This window comes from Mustela erminea, chromosome 3 (assembly GCF_009829155.1).
Source record: "Mustela erminea isolate mMusErm1 chromosome 3, mMusErm1.Pri, whole genome shotgun sequence".
Classification (NCBI taxonomy): domain Eukaryota; kingdom Metazoa; phylum Chordata; class Mammalia; order Carnivora; family Mustelidae; genus Mustela; species Mustela erminea.
This window is the reverse complement of record NC_045616.1, coordinates 93,215,279-93,231,581: the sequence shown is the minus strand read 5'-3', so window position 1 is coordinate 93,231,581 and position 16,303 is coordinate 93,215,279. Positions and strand designations below refer to the sequence as shown.

Sequence of the window (16,303 nt, the reverse complement as noted above, 5' to 3'; positions counted from 1 at the left end):
AAGAGTAATTAAAGACTCAGTCCCATTTACAACTGTACCCAAAACCATAAGACACCTAGGAATAAATCTAACCAAAGATGCAAAGAATCTGTACTCAGAAAACTATAGAATACTCATGAAAGAAATAAAGAAAGACACAAAGAAATGGAAAAATGTGCCATGCTCATGGATTGGAAGAACAAATACTATGAAAATATCTATGCTACCTAGAGCAATCTACATGTTTACTGCAATCCCTATCAAAATACCATCAACTTCTTTCACAGAGCTGGAACAAATAATCCTAAAATCTGCATGGAACCAGAAAAGCCCCTGAATAGCTAGAGGAATATTGAAGAAGAAAGCAAAAGCTGGTGGCATTACAATTCCAGACTTCAAGCTCTGTTACAAAGCTGTCATCATCAAGACAGTATGGTACTGGCACAAAAACAGACACAAAGATTAGTGGAACAGAATAGAGAGCCCCAAAATAGACCCTCAACTGTGTGGTCAACTAATCTTCAACAAATCAGGAAAGAATGTTTAATGGAAAAAAGACAGTCTCTTCAACAAACGGTGTTGGGAAAATTGGACAGCCACATGATGAAGAATGAAACTGGACCATTTCCTTATACCACACACAAAAATAGACTCAAATGGATGAAAGACCTCAATGTGAGAAAGGAACCCATCAAAATCCTAGAGGGAAGCAACCTTTTCAATGTCAACCACAGCAACTTCTTCCTAGAAACATCACCAAAGGCAGAGGAAGCAAGGGCAAAAATGAACTGTTGGAATTTCATCAAGATCAAAATCTTGTTCACAGCCAAGGAAACAGTCAACAAAACCAAAAGACAACTGACAGAATGGGAGAAGGCATTTGCAAATGACATTTCAGCTAAAGGGTTAATATCCAAAATCTATAAAGAACTTATCAAACTCAACCCTCAAAGAACAAATAATCCAATCAAGAAATGGGCAGAGGACATGAAGACATTTCTGCAAAGAAGACCTCCAGATGGCCAACAGACACATGAAAAAGTATTCTACATCCCTCGGCATCAGGGAAATACAAATCAAAACCACAATGAGATACCAATTCACACCAATCAGAATGGCTAAAATTAACATCTCAGGAAATGACAGGCATTGACAAGGATGCAGAGAAAGAGGAACCCTCCTACACTATTGGTGGGAGTGCAACCTGGTACAGCCACTCTGGAAAACAGTATGGAGGTTCCTCAAAAAGTTGAAAATAGAGTTACCCTACGACCCAGGAAATCACTACCAACTATTTACCCCAAAGCTACAAATGTAGTGATCTGAAGGGGCAGGTGCACCCGAATGTTTATAGCAGCAATGTCCACAATAGCCAAACTATGGAAAGAGCCCAGATGTCCATCAACAGATGAATAGATAAAGAGGCGGAATGTATATGCATGTATGTATGTACACACACACACACACACACACACACACAAATATTATGCAGCCATAAATACCCCTGAAATCTTGCCATTTGCAATGATGTGGATGGAACTAGAGGGTATTATGCTAAGCACAATAAGTCAACAGAGAAAGACAATTATCGTATGATCTCACTGATACAAGGAATAAGAGAAATAAGACAGAGGAGCATAGGGGAAGGAAGGGAAAAATGAAATAAGATGAAACCAGAGAGGGTGACAATCCATAAGAGACTCTTAATCTCAGGAAACAAACTGACGGTTCCTGGAGTTGAGAGGGTGGGGAGGGATAGGGTGGCTGGGTGATGGACATTGGGAGGGTATGTGCTATGGTGAGCACTGTGAATTGTGTAAGACTGATGCTTCACAGACTTGTACCCCTGGAACAAATAATTATAAGTCAATAAAAAATTGCTACTAACCCATAGGCACCCTGAGTAGTTTCATAGGAGGGTATTTTGTATATTTAAGGAACCGATAATTCCTAAAGCATAAGACAGAGAAGACGTTGCAAATTTTATAAACTGGGCACCACAACCTGTCAAAGAGAGTACAAAAAAAGAGGACTACAGACCTAATTCACTTTGACTGGATATACCAAAATCCCAAGTGACATATTAGTAAATCAAGACTCGCCTGGTGTTAAAAGAGCACACCGTGACCAAGCATAATATGTTTCAATGGCTAACTATCAGGAAATCTGTAATTAATCACCTCCAAAATCCAAAGCAGTCAAAAAAGAAAAATCATTTGATTCTCTTGCTAGACACTGAAAGGGCTTTTGAAAAAAAAATTCAGAATCAATTTCTTAGGGGAAAAAACCTCAATAAAATAGGAACAGAATGATATTTGTTTCCAACAGTGAGGAATATTTCCATAAAAAGAAGAAATAGCACCATTCTTTATGGAATTGTGAAACATTAAGTCAGAAAAAAAAAGTAAAAGAGAAAGAAGGCAATATCAGACTCTTAACACGATTCAAGGTGTGATTGTCGATTGAAGGCAAGAAATGAGAAGTATTAAAAGGATGTAGAAAAATGATATTTTACCTTGTTACGCTCTAGATAATGAACCCCAAAGTAGTAAGTTTCAATAAGTGAGTGCAGAGAGGGGTCCCAGCACCAAAACCTAGAAAACTAATAGCTTACTTCCTGGCAGCAATCAAACAGAAATCACTCTGGACCTAAATGAAAAAAATCTAAAATCTCACTGAGGACATAAAAAAAAGACTTCAATAATTGGAGAGTCATGTTCTGGGAATGGAAGATTTACCGCAGTTAAGAAGAGAGATAGTCCAAATTGAGCCATACATTTAATCTAATTGCAATGAAAATCAGTCGGTGGGGGCTCGACCCAGAAGTTACCCAGAAGAAAAAAATGTGCCAGGACAGCTGAGGAAATTTTGAAAGGCGAGGTGATGATGGGCACTGTTTCCTACCAGATATTACAAAATATGACAGTAGCAAATGTGCAAAGCAGGGGTGGGGGAGGTTAGGGCCAGGGGAGGGCTGAAGGAATCCCCCAACTCTGAGTCAGGCACCATACTAATGGCGTGGATTGGTTTCAGCAAGCTCTGTCAATTCATTATGTGCAGCCAACATTTATTAAATACCACCAAAGTGCCAGGCATTATGGGCAGAGCAGGGAATACAGGCAGAACAGCCCTGATCCCGGTGGAGCTTGCTGTCTGGGGGCAGGTGGTTCAACAGTGAACTCCAGGTGCGATGAGGGGCTGTTGGTGCATGGGGACAGGGGTGGGGGAAGAATTGCCAGAAGAGAGCAGGATCCACTCTCCACCTCACAAGGTAAGTACTGAGCTACTTTACTTAAACTTTGTCTGTTGAACTGGGGAATCTAAACCCATGGTTTGTGGACTGACCTCTTCAGTGAGATGGCCAGTGGTCAGCACCAGCCTTGAAGACTGTCCTTTGCCTCAACCCTGACCTTTGATAGAATCTGTGGACCCATGAAGTTTTCAAACTAGATTGTGTTTCTGCATCCCCTCGGGGGCTTGTTAAAACGGCACTGGTGCCCACTCTACAATGTCTGATCCCGGAGATCTGGGCTGGGGCTGGAGGATCCGCTTCTAGTTATCAGCCTCCGGGTGAGCCCTGGACTTAGTTCTGACTTGCAGTCACTCAAAGACCAATTCAGGGCTAACTTTGAACTGAAATGTTCAGCCCTATTCTAGAACGAAATGAAACTGGTCTGAAAGTCAAGGATGTGGAATGAGTCATTCCCTTAAAAATACAGGTCTGCGGACAAAGACACTTCCCCCAGGTGGGGTTGCTCACAGTGCGAGGCCCCTCTGCTGGCTGTTAGGTTTCCATGAGCCACTGTCCTCCTGGGGGCTGAGATTACTCCTCCTCTGACTTCCGTCCCTCGATCTGCCAGACTATCGAGGGGGTCTCAGGCCTGTTCCATCTGCCAGAGCCCCCTCTTCCCCATCTTGCCCTGACTCCACAAATGGGGACTGTGAGGACACTTCTCCTCATGTCCTCGATTCAGGGTCACATCAGTCTTCATAAGATGCCTGTGCCTCTGGGGTGTACCTTATCCCCCAGACCTTCGGTTGTCACCTTCTGGAACTCATGTTCAGCCATGAGCAAAATGTCCAATATCCTCAAATTCTAGTACGAACTTTTTTTCACCTTCTTACCCAAATGGAAGCCTGGAGACACTGCTGCTCCTGCAGCCTCTTCAGGGGGTGGGGCTCTCTCCTGCACCTCCCCCTGGAGTGGACTGCCAGGCGGGGCAGGTGCTCTCCTCCTGCCACCTGCTCTAGGACGTTCCCTGTACTTCTCTCCTCCTCCTGCGCCCCTTTCCCTCTTCCTAATGAGCATTCCTAATGAGCCTATAGAAAACTCATTCCTAATGAGCCTATAGAAAACTTTTAATTTCCATCTTAAAAAACTCCCAAACTTCTCTTTCCCCCAAATTCTCTCCCCAGTGCTGCCCCATTTTCCTCCTTGGAAGCACCCTGAAGAGTTGCTCATATTCGGGGGCTCGAATTTCTCTCCCCCGTTGCCTCCTGGGTCAGTTCCAGGCAGAGGCCCCTACTGCCCCATGGAAATGGCTCTTCTCCAGCGATTCCCACCTCCCACCCTATGCCAAACCTGACTCGATGCCCAGTTCTCTGACCCCATCCTCCCTGAGCTGTCTGCAGCACTGGGCACAGCTGACCACTCCTCCTTGGTCCAACTTGTCCCTTCAACTTCATTCGTGGAAGCCCAACTGGCTTCACAGCACCTGGCATTTACTATGTCTGCATGAGCTTCTGAGCTTTCTTCCCCGAATCTACTCATCTATTCCCCTCTTATCTCAAAAAATGGTCATTCTGTCCTCTGGGAGCTCAGGCCAAAAGCCTTCTGAAGGACTGGTGACCTTCCCACCAAGTTGAAAGAAATGTCAACTTCTCAGTAAGGCCTTGTCTTGCCATCCCCTCTACCATTTCTATCCTGTATCTGACTTTCCTTGTTCCTTTGTTTTTTAACTTTCCTCCTTCGTACTTCTCACCCTTAGACCTGCTCCGTGAGGATGGAGGTTTCGGTCTGCTCGCTGCTGGGTTTTCAGAGCATGGCCTGGGAGGGGCCTGCAGGAGAAACTCAGTATGTGTCTGGTCAAAGCAGGTTACACGGACCCCTGATGGAAGAGGTGGGCAGGAAAGGAGGGGAGAGAATTCTCAGCCAAGGAACTGTCAGCACAAATTCATGGGCTGGAGTATTTGGGGATAGGTGGGGGCCAAGACACAAGGCTATCAGGAATGAGCCTGCATGTATGTGACTGTGAACATGGGGCTGTGGGCTGGAGGGGCCACGAGGCTGGTGCCCCCCCTGCTGTGGACCCGTGGCTCAGGCTTCCCATCCTGTCTGTCCTGAGAAACTGGCATGGAGGAGACCACGGGGGCCCAGCCAGGCCAGCAGCGATGGAAGGGATGTTGCACCCAGTCCTGGCCCTCCTGAGTCTTCCTGGCTTCAGGCCCTGCACAAAGGGAACCTGTGACATGGAAGGAGACCCACGAGGCACCAAGGAGCTCCACTGAGAAGTCCGTCATGCCCTGACCTGACCACCTGCTAACTGGGAGACTGGCCCGACAAGGTTTAAAAAACAAAAACCAAAAAACACAAAAAACAACCAAAGCATTATTCCTTCAGTGCGGTGGGATTGCACTTACTGCCCTGAGAACCCAGGTGTCCTCATACGTGAGGAGATATCCACACATGCTGCCGAGGTGTGGTCCAGGCCCCAGGCTCTGAGGGAACACCTGCTTCCTTTGGGCAGAAGCTGTGACTCCTAACTCCTAGCAGAGCCAGAGCTCAGGATGCAGTCTCCCGTAGGGACAGGTGAGCCCGAGAAAAACAGGGGGGTCAGGGAGGGGTCAAAGACCCCGGGAGCCCTGGTTCCCACCGGGTTGGGGCCCAGTCAGGAAAAGCTTGGTATTCTCACTGTGAGAGACTGAGGGGCTGGAGTGCAGGCACAGCTTCCTGCTGGCAACAAAGATGCACCTGTTTTCCTCTGGCCTGCATCTCCCCTCTCCTTTTGTATTAATTCACACACTAAAAATCATTTGAAATTAATATATTCTGGATAAACACATTCATTTTCTTTTAAATTTGCAAAACCCTCCAGTGAAAACATTTGAATATGTAACACAAAGGCCCATTTTCTTTGGGAAACATGGATCATTTCCAAGGTGAAAGGCAGCATAAATATGTCCTAAGTAAGAGACACATTCACAAAAGGACCAAGCTAGAGTCATCAACAGATTTGAGAGAGGATTATTGTGTTTTGGGAATGAATCGTTACTTGTCTGAACTGTGGGGAGTTGGAGGGGTTTGTATTTTAATGGATTAATCATTTATGTCTCAAGTTCTTGCTCTTTCCTAGGAGGGCAATATGGGAGGTTTGCATGAAGTTATAAATCATGTCAGTGTTTGGGCCTCATCTCTGAGAGGCCTGGTTTGTGAGGAAATTACACTAATAATTTGAGTGAAGGAGTTGTCTGGAAGGGCTCCCTTTAGCCAGCCAGGTCAATGCAGAGTTGGGGATGGAAAACCCCCAGAAGATGGGGGTCTGGCCTATATATGGGGTCTGGCCCCTCCTGCCAAGGAGTGGCGCAGCTCCAGAAAGAAGTCAGTATTTTATTTTTGGCTTGGCGAGTTTCACTGGGTCTTGATTTTCCCATCTGTATAACGGGTTGCATGCTTTCTGAGGGGCCACTCTTCAGAGCATCTATGTCCACCAACTACAGTTTCATGTGGCTTGAGACAACCAAAATCTCTCCCATATCTGTCCCACCCTGAACTGGGAACTCTGTCTGCATTAGGGATTTCCAAGCACTGGAGGAATATCAGATCTCATCAGGCCTTTAAGGCAGGAGGTACTACTGTTCTTCCCATTTTAAAGGTGAGCTTACTTGCCTTCCTTGTATGTCAAGGAATCACCAGCACAAGCCCTTGAACCCAGGCGCCTCTGGCTCAGGGTTCATGTCTTGACTCTGTGGGACAGGGGCTGCTAGCTGGGGTCTGCACGGGGCTTGGGATGGAGAAGTCCTAGAAAGGCTTGGAGCCTTCCGAGAAGCAGGTAACTGGGCAGGGCCCTCTTCCCGCCCTTTCTCATCATCCCCCCACCCCCAGCCCCTTCCCTCTGGTAGAGAAGCTCTGTGAAGGAATAGATACAGAGCATCACTCCCTGACTGGGTGCCCCAGGCGCCGCCTCAGCTCAGTAAGCAACAGGCCATCTGCCCGGCCAAGGGGGAACCAAACCAGATCTCCAACAGCTGTGCTGGGCAACCACACTGGGTTTTACCTGGGCAGCTCAGGGACAGCTTTCATGGTTTTCAATCATGCTTGGCATGAATGGCAAAAGGGAACAAATCCCCCAGAGGAATCAGCTGCTGCTTTCTCTCCCCTTCCTCAGGGCACTCCTAGGCTAGGCAGCCTTCCTTCTGTCCTGAGCATCAGAAGTGTCTTCTCAGCCTTCTCAGGCTCCGCCTGACAGCCTCTGGCACCAAGCAGCAGCCTAGCAAAGCTCCCCGAGCCTAATGCCACTGTGGGACTTCCACAACACCCAGGCCCTCCTGGGACCTGTCCTCCAGAGCACATAGCCCACAGCAGCACAACATAGCTGCTGAATGACCACACCCGCATCCAACATCCGGATTCTCCAACAGCAATAACACAATGCCTGGGTAAGGATGGGTACAGCAGGACAGGGCAGGTGTGGGGAGTCTGAGCTTTGGAGTCAAGAGCGGCTTTGCAGCTCCTAACTGCAGGGTTGGGTGCTGGGATCCCTGGTGACCTCATCTGTTAAACAGGGATGGCACGCAATAAGTACTCACGCGATGCTATCATAATCATCTCTTTCATATCCTATTTTCAGCATCTTCCCATACAGATAAGACATTTGCCCCCTTCTGTCCAACACAGCAAGCTTACAATACTTAGAAAGCCTTGCTTCTACTTCCTAGGTCAACCGACAGTGCCGTTGTGTCCTTGGGAGGCAACTCTGAGCCTATGTTAGCACTGTGCTCCGGTGAGGGAGCTGGTTAGGGGACCCACATGTTTCCCCCAAGTGTCTGGGAATCAGCCCAGGCCAGGACTGCATGGGCTACTGAAGCTAGGGCTACCCAAGCTGCCCCGCCTGCCTATCACGGGAGCCAAGAACCAGGGGCCAATTTAATGACAAAGGAAACTGATCACAAAGCACAAATGTCCTAGCATGGTCCCTCTGACTGCTGATGGTACTTCCGCGCCAAGAGAGGCTTTCCATCTGTCTGCAGTTAGGAAATCAAGTGGCCTCTTTTGATTCTCAGCAGGAAGTTTTGCTGTGTGTAGACTCTTCTGGGCCAAAAGCAGTCTCTTCAGTGGAGACTAGGTCTGTAGGGGCCTTCGGGTGGGGGCGGCAGGTGGCTAGGGCGGGTGTGAATGGGGTTTTCCAATGCCAGCTGCGAAGCCCACTTCCCTCCTGGTGGGGAGGGCTCTCTTCTCTCCCTGAAACTCAGCCATCCCTCATGGTGCTCCTGGGTCTGGGCCTTGTTCTTGTGTTCAGCTCTGGGAGTGACACATAGGCTCATCCCCATCAGGACCTCAGTCTCAGAATTCTGAGGGATCATGGGGCAGCATGGATTTGGCACTTAGTCTATGAAGGCATCTGAGACCCCAGAGACTCTCGCAGAGGCCCGAGTATAGGCTCTCACCTGTGAGGTACTCCGGTTCCTCGGCAGGTGGCTCCCTTCCCCTCCTCAGGGAGTTGTTTGGAGGAAATAAATGGGACAAAGCTCAAGCCATCTCCCTGCGCCCCCTATTCTTGGGAAGGGGCGGCAGGAGGCCAAGGGCAGAATGAACAGTCTGTGAATATGGTTTATTTCCCTTCTCTAGGCTCGTCTGAGGACACGATGGACCCGGGGCAAACTGCAGGGAGCTGCCTCCCAACCAAACCGTCACCCACATGGTACCATGCAGAGCACCACTTGCCAGTTTCAGACAGAAAAGCCAGCTTCCTGCCACAGAGCTCCAGCTCTGCCCTGAGCAGACCATGCTGAGCTGCCTGCACTTAGGACTGAGCTTGGAATCTGGTCTGGGTGAACTCCCTCAGGGGCTGTTGTAACTAGGAACCCCTGGGTTATTTCTGGAGAAATCTGGTGACTTCATCATAGGCCTGGATTCAGATCAGCAAGCCCAGCTACAAAGCCCCAAACAATTCAGTACGTCCCCAGTCAAGACAAATACTAGGATATGGGTTAGGCAGGTATGGCTATAAAAATCCCTCAAATATCCTGTAGGGTAAATGTAGACGCTGGCTGAGCGCACCACCCTGTTGTCCTTAAATGGCTTGTTACCCTGGTTCCAGAGGAAAGTGAAATTGAGCCTCATTATGTAATCATTTTTAACACCTTGCTTCTTTTCTCTCAGAGCAGAAGCCGTGAGCACCAGCTGGTGCAAAGGATCTAGGGCTGACTAGAAGTTTCCACACCAACACATGAACACCCTGCTAAGGACGAGGAGTGAAGCCTGGCTAGGTCTGGCTGGACACGCTAACTTCTGTGGGGTGCAGGTCTGCCAAAACCCGGGGACGCCTTTTCTGTTCTGATGGCCAGAGGGGCCAGGCTGGACGGGCCAGCAGTGCGACACAGACGTCAAAGCACAGTGCTGGGTCTAGGAAGACATCCAGCCGCGGTGTGACTGCAGACAAGTGACCATACCTAGAGATTTAGCCATAATGGGTTAGACCATACTGACTGGGAAAGCCTATGGGATGTGTTAGCACAGGGAGTGGCTCAGAAATCGCTGGCTGTTTTAGCTTGTTGTTGGTGTCCTCAAGAGGGGTTAATAATTCCATTTCTAGGAGTCCTGGCAACACGGGGGTCTGTGAGAAGCAACGAAAACCTCCCGCGTTTGCTCAGGTTCTGTCTTGGCTGGGCCCCGGCTGTGGATTTGCTGAGTCCCTCCAGGAGGGAGATGGGAACCTGTCCCCAGTGGAGGAAGTCGTGTCTCTCCATGGACAAGTGACACAGTTGCATGCCCCTGGAACGGCAGTGTTGTGTTTTAGACAGTGTCCACTACTCCCTGGATCCCAGAGCCCAGCTGCCGGCCATCACCATGGGAAGGCAGGGCATCTTCTACAGGGGTCTGTGGGAGCCTCAGCTGCTGAGTGCGATCAGCCCAAGGGATTCGCCCCCGGCATCACCATCACCTCCTCAGGGGAGGCTTCCAGGGGAAGCCGACAGAAAAACTTGTTGGCCAACTCTGCCCTTTCTCCACTGCTCCCCTTTACTTATGAGACAGGTGGGCTATCTTAGACTCGGACACATCTTCAAGAATACATGAGTGGGGCGGGTTGCCATGAGCAGCGTTTGGGGAGCACTTAGAGGGGACGACATGCATGGAGCCATTTACTAACCATTCACCTGCAGGACGTGGGTCTGGAAGAGCTCCTCGTGGCCGGAGGCGTGGCACGTGTAGTTGCCCATGTGGACGGTGGTCACCTTGGTGATGTAGAGGGAGTTGTCCTCTCCGAAGTCCTGCACAGGGTGAGGAAGACAACCAGGTTGGCCTCCCTAGTGAGTAGGCTGGGAAGGAGAGCCCAGGCTCTTGCTTTTCTAGGAAAACACAAACGCTGTGGCCAAACCCAGGCGTTTGGCCAGAGCTGCCGGCAGGGCCAGGCTGGCTAGGGTAGCAGGAACGCCTTCTCTCTTCCATATTATTGGCCTGAACCTTGTTTATCCAATTAAGGCCTGATTCACACTCTCTGTGAGGCTGGGCTGAAACACCTTCCCACTCATTCCTCTTGTTTTCGATGAACTGGGCTCCCTCCTACTACTAATCCTCAGCCTGCTTGGCTGGTTTCCTGGGGGCTCTTGTCCACCTGCTGAGCAGCTCTGCGAGTTTTTCTTATAAAACTCAACACCCCCCCCAATAATCCAATTAAAAAGTGGGCAGAAGACATGAACAGACATTTCTCCAAAGAAGATACACAGATGGCCAACAGACACATGAAAAGATATTCCTCATCACTTATCAGGGAAATGCAAATCAAAGTCACAATGAGCTATCACCTCACACCTGTCAGAAAGGCTAAAATCAACAACTCAAGGAACAACAGGTGTTGGTGAGGATGTGGAGAAAAAGGAACCCTCTTGCCCTGTTTGTGGGAATGCAAATTGGTACAGCCACTGTGGAAAGAGTATGGAGGTTTCGCTGAAGTTAAAGTTCGAACTACCTATGATCTAGCAATTGCACTGCTAGGTATTTACCCAAAGAATCCAAAAATACTAATTGAAAGGGACACATGCACCCCCATGTTTATAGAGGCATTACCTATAATAACCAAACAGGACACAACCCGTGTCCATCGATAGAGGAATGGATAAAGAAGATGTGGTCTATATATATACAATGGGATATTACTCAGCCACCAAAAAGAATGATATTTGCCATTTGCTTGCAACACTATAGACAGAGCTAGAGTATGATGCTAAGTGAAATAAGTCAGTCAGAGAAAGACAAATACTCTATGATTGCACGCACACGTGGAATTTAAGAAACAAAACAAGAAAGCAAAGAAAAAAAATTAGAAAGAGGCAAACCAAGAACCCAAACTGATGGCTGCCAGAGGGGACGGTCCTGGTGGGGGGATGGGTGAAATAGGGGATGGGGATTAAGGAGCGCTCTGGTGATGACCACCGGGTGATGGGAGAAAGCACTGGGTCACGAGATTATACACCTGAAACTAATATAGCACTGTACATTAACTAACTAGAATTAAAACAAGAACAGGAGGTTCACCCTGGTGGCTTAGTGTGTTAAGCCTCTGCCTTCAACTCAGGTCATGATCTCAGGGTCCTGGGATCGAGTCCCACATCGGGCTCTGCTCCGCAGGGAGCCTGCTTCCTCCTGTCTCTCTCTCTCTCCTCTCTGCCCACTTGTGATCTCGCTCTCAAATAAATAAAATCTTTAAAAACAAGAACAAGAAAGTTTTTCTTAAAGGGACAGATAGCAAATATTTTTGGCTTTGTGGGCCATAGGGTTTCTGTGAACTATTTAACTCTGCCTTGTAGCACGAAAATAAACATTAACAATATATAAATTAATGAGTGTCTCTAAGTTCCAATAAAATTTTATTTATTTTTAAGATTTATTTATTAGAGAGAGCGAATGACTGAGTGGGGTGGGGAGGAGGGCAGAGGGAGAGGGAGAGAGAAGCCCAAGCTTGCTCCGTGCTGAGTACAGAGCTGGAGGCAGGGGTCGATCTCACGACTCTGAGATCACGACCTGAGCCAAAACCGAGTCAACATGCTTAACTGACTGAGCCACCCAGGTGCCCCAGTGAAATTTTATTAAAAAAAAAAAAAAAAAGGTGGTAGGACAGGTTGGCCTGCAGGGATAGATGGCCTACCATGGGTCAGATCCACTTTGTCCCAAAATAGTTCTAAGTGCCTTGCAGAGACATGAATAACCCAAGAAGGGAAACATTTTTGAGGAAAATGAGGGCAAACAAAGAGCAAGAGAAGGGACAGCAAAGAGAGCCAGGAGGGGCAGATGCCAGGAGTTCTGTAAGAAAACTCTAGACAACCTTGCCCCTATTATTATTATTTTTATTTTTAAAGATTGCATTTATTTGAAAGAACACAAGTTGGGGGCAGGGGTGAGGGGCAGAGAGAGAGAGGGAGAAGCAGACTCCCCACTGAGCAGGGAGCCTGATTCGGGACTCGATCCCAAGACCCTAGATCATGACCTGAGCCAAAGGAGATGCTGAACCGACTGAGCCACCCAGGCGCCCCACTTTTCTTCTTATTATTAGCAGGACATGCAAAACTCCTCTTGACCTCCTAGAGCCAACACCAAACCATCCCTCTTGCCATTCCCTGTGCCCTTTTCCACAGAAGCACTGTGGTGGCGGGCGGGAGGGAAGGCCACCAGTCACCGTGTCACAGGGGTTGTCTGAGGGCAGCCACAGAGCAGCTGACCCACTGACCGTCTGCCTTGCTCACACTCCAGAGGGCCTCACTGCCACCATCTTGAGTCCTTTAAGGATGTTTTTTGGCTAATTAGCTCAGCGAGGGGGTGCGGACCCAGAAGGAAGCCTGGCAGAGGGCACGGGGGAAAGGGGGATGGTGGATGCATGCAGCACGCTTTCATGATCAGAAAAAAGATGCACACCAGCGCTCCCGATGGAGTAAAATATTGTTGTGAGAGCCCTGGGAGTTTTCTCTGAAGCATTGCTCTGCTTAAAAAAGCCCCATTCCTATCACTCTGCAGAAGCTTCGATAATAAAAATAAAACACCAGATAGCTGATTTGTCCTGTGTCATAACAGAGTCATAAAGGGTTCATACCTGAGTTGCTTATGAAAAGTTAATGGTTAGTCAATTCTGGGCTGACATATTTCTGGTCTAAGCTGTTTGCGTGTCAAAACCTAAGTCTGGAGGAAAATGTATTTTGCTTAGAGGCTCCATGGCAGGTGGCAGCTGGAAAATAGGGCAGGGAAGCTGGGTGCAGCTCTCACCGTGGGAAGCCCTCCATACCTCACCTGCTTGGTTCCAGGGCGAACTCCATCCTGAAGCATAATCCCAGAGCTGCTGGCGGGGGCTGGCACTGGGGGCCCCCTGACACTTTGCCTCGCCTGCCTCTCTGAGCCTTCAAGCCCACAGCCTATCCTCGCAGGGCGCACTGGAAGCTGGGCTCGGGTTCTGGCGGCCCCTGCTGTTGGTGCCCCTTGGGTGACGCCATGTGGTCACATGGACCACACATTCCTCAAGCCTTGTATAATCCTTAGGAAAAAACCCAAGCCAGAAAACAAGACAAAGCCCAGTCCTCATACAGTGAGGAAGCAGAGCTCTCTTTCACAATGTATTCAGAGTCTACCTTCTCTTACCCCCTCCACTGTGACCAGTGGGTTAAGGCACCATCTTCTCATCTGGGGGACAGCAGGGACCTCCACCTCTGCTCCTCCACTCTGTCCTCCACACAGCAACCAGACCCTATTCCCTCACCCCAAGTTAGCCCTAGAGGGTCTGCTGGGATGACTTGCCATCCCCACCTCCTCCACTCTTCCTTGGTCATTCCATTACGGCACTGTGATCCCTGGTTGTTGCCTACATGCCAGGCATCCTGCCCCCTCCTCCAGGCTGTCAGTCTGGTTTGCACCCCCCTCTTTCAAGTCTGCCCAAATGTTATCTGCCTGCCCTATCTGTAACCCCCACTCCACCTGTCACTTCCCGTTTTCTGGCACTTACTACCACTTAGCATACCATTTGCATCTGTCTCTGCCTGATGAGGACGTGAGCTCTTGAGTGAGCCCTCAGTAGATACTCAGTAAATGGATGGCACGAGATGCTGAGCTAGGCCTTCTGCAGGGATTGTGTTTTGGTTCTTTGGGTTTGATGATGGAGGCGCCCACCTCCTGCCTTCCCATCCACCTGAATGTTGCCAGTGATGGGGCATCAAAACGAGGTGGCTGGCGGGAAGGCAGAGAACTGATCCCAAGCACGGTGCACCTGCTTCCCCACCCCGCGTCTCCTCCACATTGCATTCCTCAGTCCAGGGCCTGTGGACACTGGCCGAAAAGAAGGCTCCACACAGAGCAGCAGGCAGAGAGGGAAAAAGCCCACGCAAGCCATCTCAAACTCAGCTGCTGACTTCTGGTGAGCCCCTAACAACATCATTTAATTTCTCCATCTGTTTCTCCTCATCGCTTCTGGTAGACAAGGTGAAACTCCTGGGTGATTGCTCAGGGGCTGGGGGGTGCACGTCAGTTCTTCGAGTGCATGAGGGGATGCTGGATACATTACCATTCTCCTCTGAGCACCGAACTCATTACTAGCCTGTGACTTAGGCTCTGGGGAGAAGCTGACTGTGGAATAAATAAAATAATGTCTCTGGGCTAAAACAATAGGCATCATATAATTATAGAACAAAGTGCATATGGTTTTTTGGAACATGAATACTGCCTACTGAAATCAAATTTCCCTCATTGGATGTGGGGAAATTCCTTTAAAAATTGATTTATAAGAAGCTACATAAAACTAAACCTGTAATCCTTCCTCTCCTGAATGTTCTTTGAGATGTGTCTGAATACTGCTATCAATGCTTGATTGCATCTCTGTAATTGTCTTTTTATGGATGGGTTTTTTTTTTTTTTTTGGTTCTGATGCATAGAAATGTATTAGCAAAATCAAGGTTCCTTCCAGAAATAAACAGATGCCAGATTAGACCATTCTTTGTACTGATACACATCCATCCTTGGGAAAGAGACAATTTTACTAAAAGGCATAGCTTTTGTCTTTTAAAAAAGCTATTTTATAAGTATCTGCCCTTAATAAAGAAAGTAATTAAATGAGACTTAAGTATTAAACAATATTTAAGCAGAGGCGAGATGGGGAACGTTGTCATAGTGATGCATGGGACTCGGGTCTAAGTAATATGAAAATGAGCCATCAATGTGGAATATTTAGTGACTAAATGCTAAACACAAGGACTCCAGGGTGATTTTAGAGTTCAGGTTAATGCACTGTCAATGCTGCAAGTTAGGACTCAGTGTAGACACATTTATTCCAAGCCTTTCCAGCTCTGCCCTTCTCAGAAGCCATGTTCTCAGGAGCCCTCTGTCCTGGTTCTCTTTGGGGAGGATGGAGTCAAGGAGAGGGTCTTTCCTTCATGCTGGTTTGATTCTGGCCCCCAGAATCCACTATCTCTAGCATCCCTCCTGCACAAACACTTTAACGGGATGGACCCCAGCACTGAACATGCAGTCCCTTGGTGACAGCTGGCCTCAGAGGTGTCTGCTCTCACATGGCCGATATCCAGACCGAGCAGGGACCAGAGGCACCCTGGGCTGGGGGACACACACAAACGCCCACGGAAGACAATGTACAGTACAGTACACGTGAGCGTGCGTGTGCACACTCATGGCGCCTCCACTGCCCACCTCATGGCTCTCCGGCGGACCATCCCGACCCACACGGGGGTTCCCGTGCTGGTCACTTCCTTCCAGACTCTTAAAGGACACACTTGCCACTCTGTACATACTTGCTCAGAGTTCTCTTGAGAAGTCTCTGCAGCTTGAAGCCATCCCTAAGTAGTTGCTGAGCTTCTGGGCAGGGAGCTGCTATGAACGGTCATGTGCATTGTGAGCCCCCAAGTTTGGTCTGTTCTCTGGCTCAGTCCCAGGCCTGGGCCAGGGAGCCACAGGTGTGAGAGAAGTCACTGTGGGGAGGGCTCCTGGCTTCCCTAGGACCGCAGGGAACCCAAGTCATTGGCTGACTTGGGTTTCTATGATCAGTCTTCCCCTTTACTCTGAGTGCCCATGAGGAAGCACCTCATCCCTCTGCGGACCATGGTATTGTCCCCAGTGTGTGGC

General features: G+C 48.7%; 1 protein-coding gene across 2 annotated transcripts in view; it reads right to left on the bottom strand.

The window, feature by feature from the left end:
* FSTL4 (follistatin like 4) overlaps positions 1-16,303 on the bottom strand; it is a 418,614-nt gene that overhangs the window by 57,147 nt on the left and 345,164 nt on the right. For both annotated transcript variants that reach the window (XM_032336727.1, XM_032336728.1), the window contains one exon: positions 10,347-10,467. In XM_032336727.1, the coding sequence (XP_032192618.1) occupies positions 10,347-10,467 (121 nt within the window). The remainder of the gene's footprint in view (positions 1-10,346; positions 10,468-16,303) is intronic.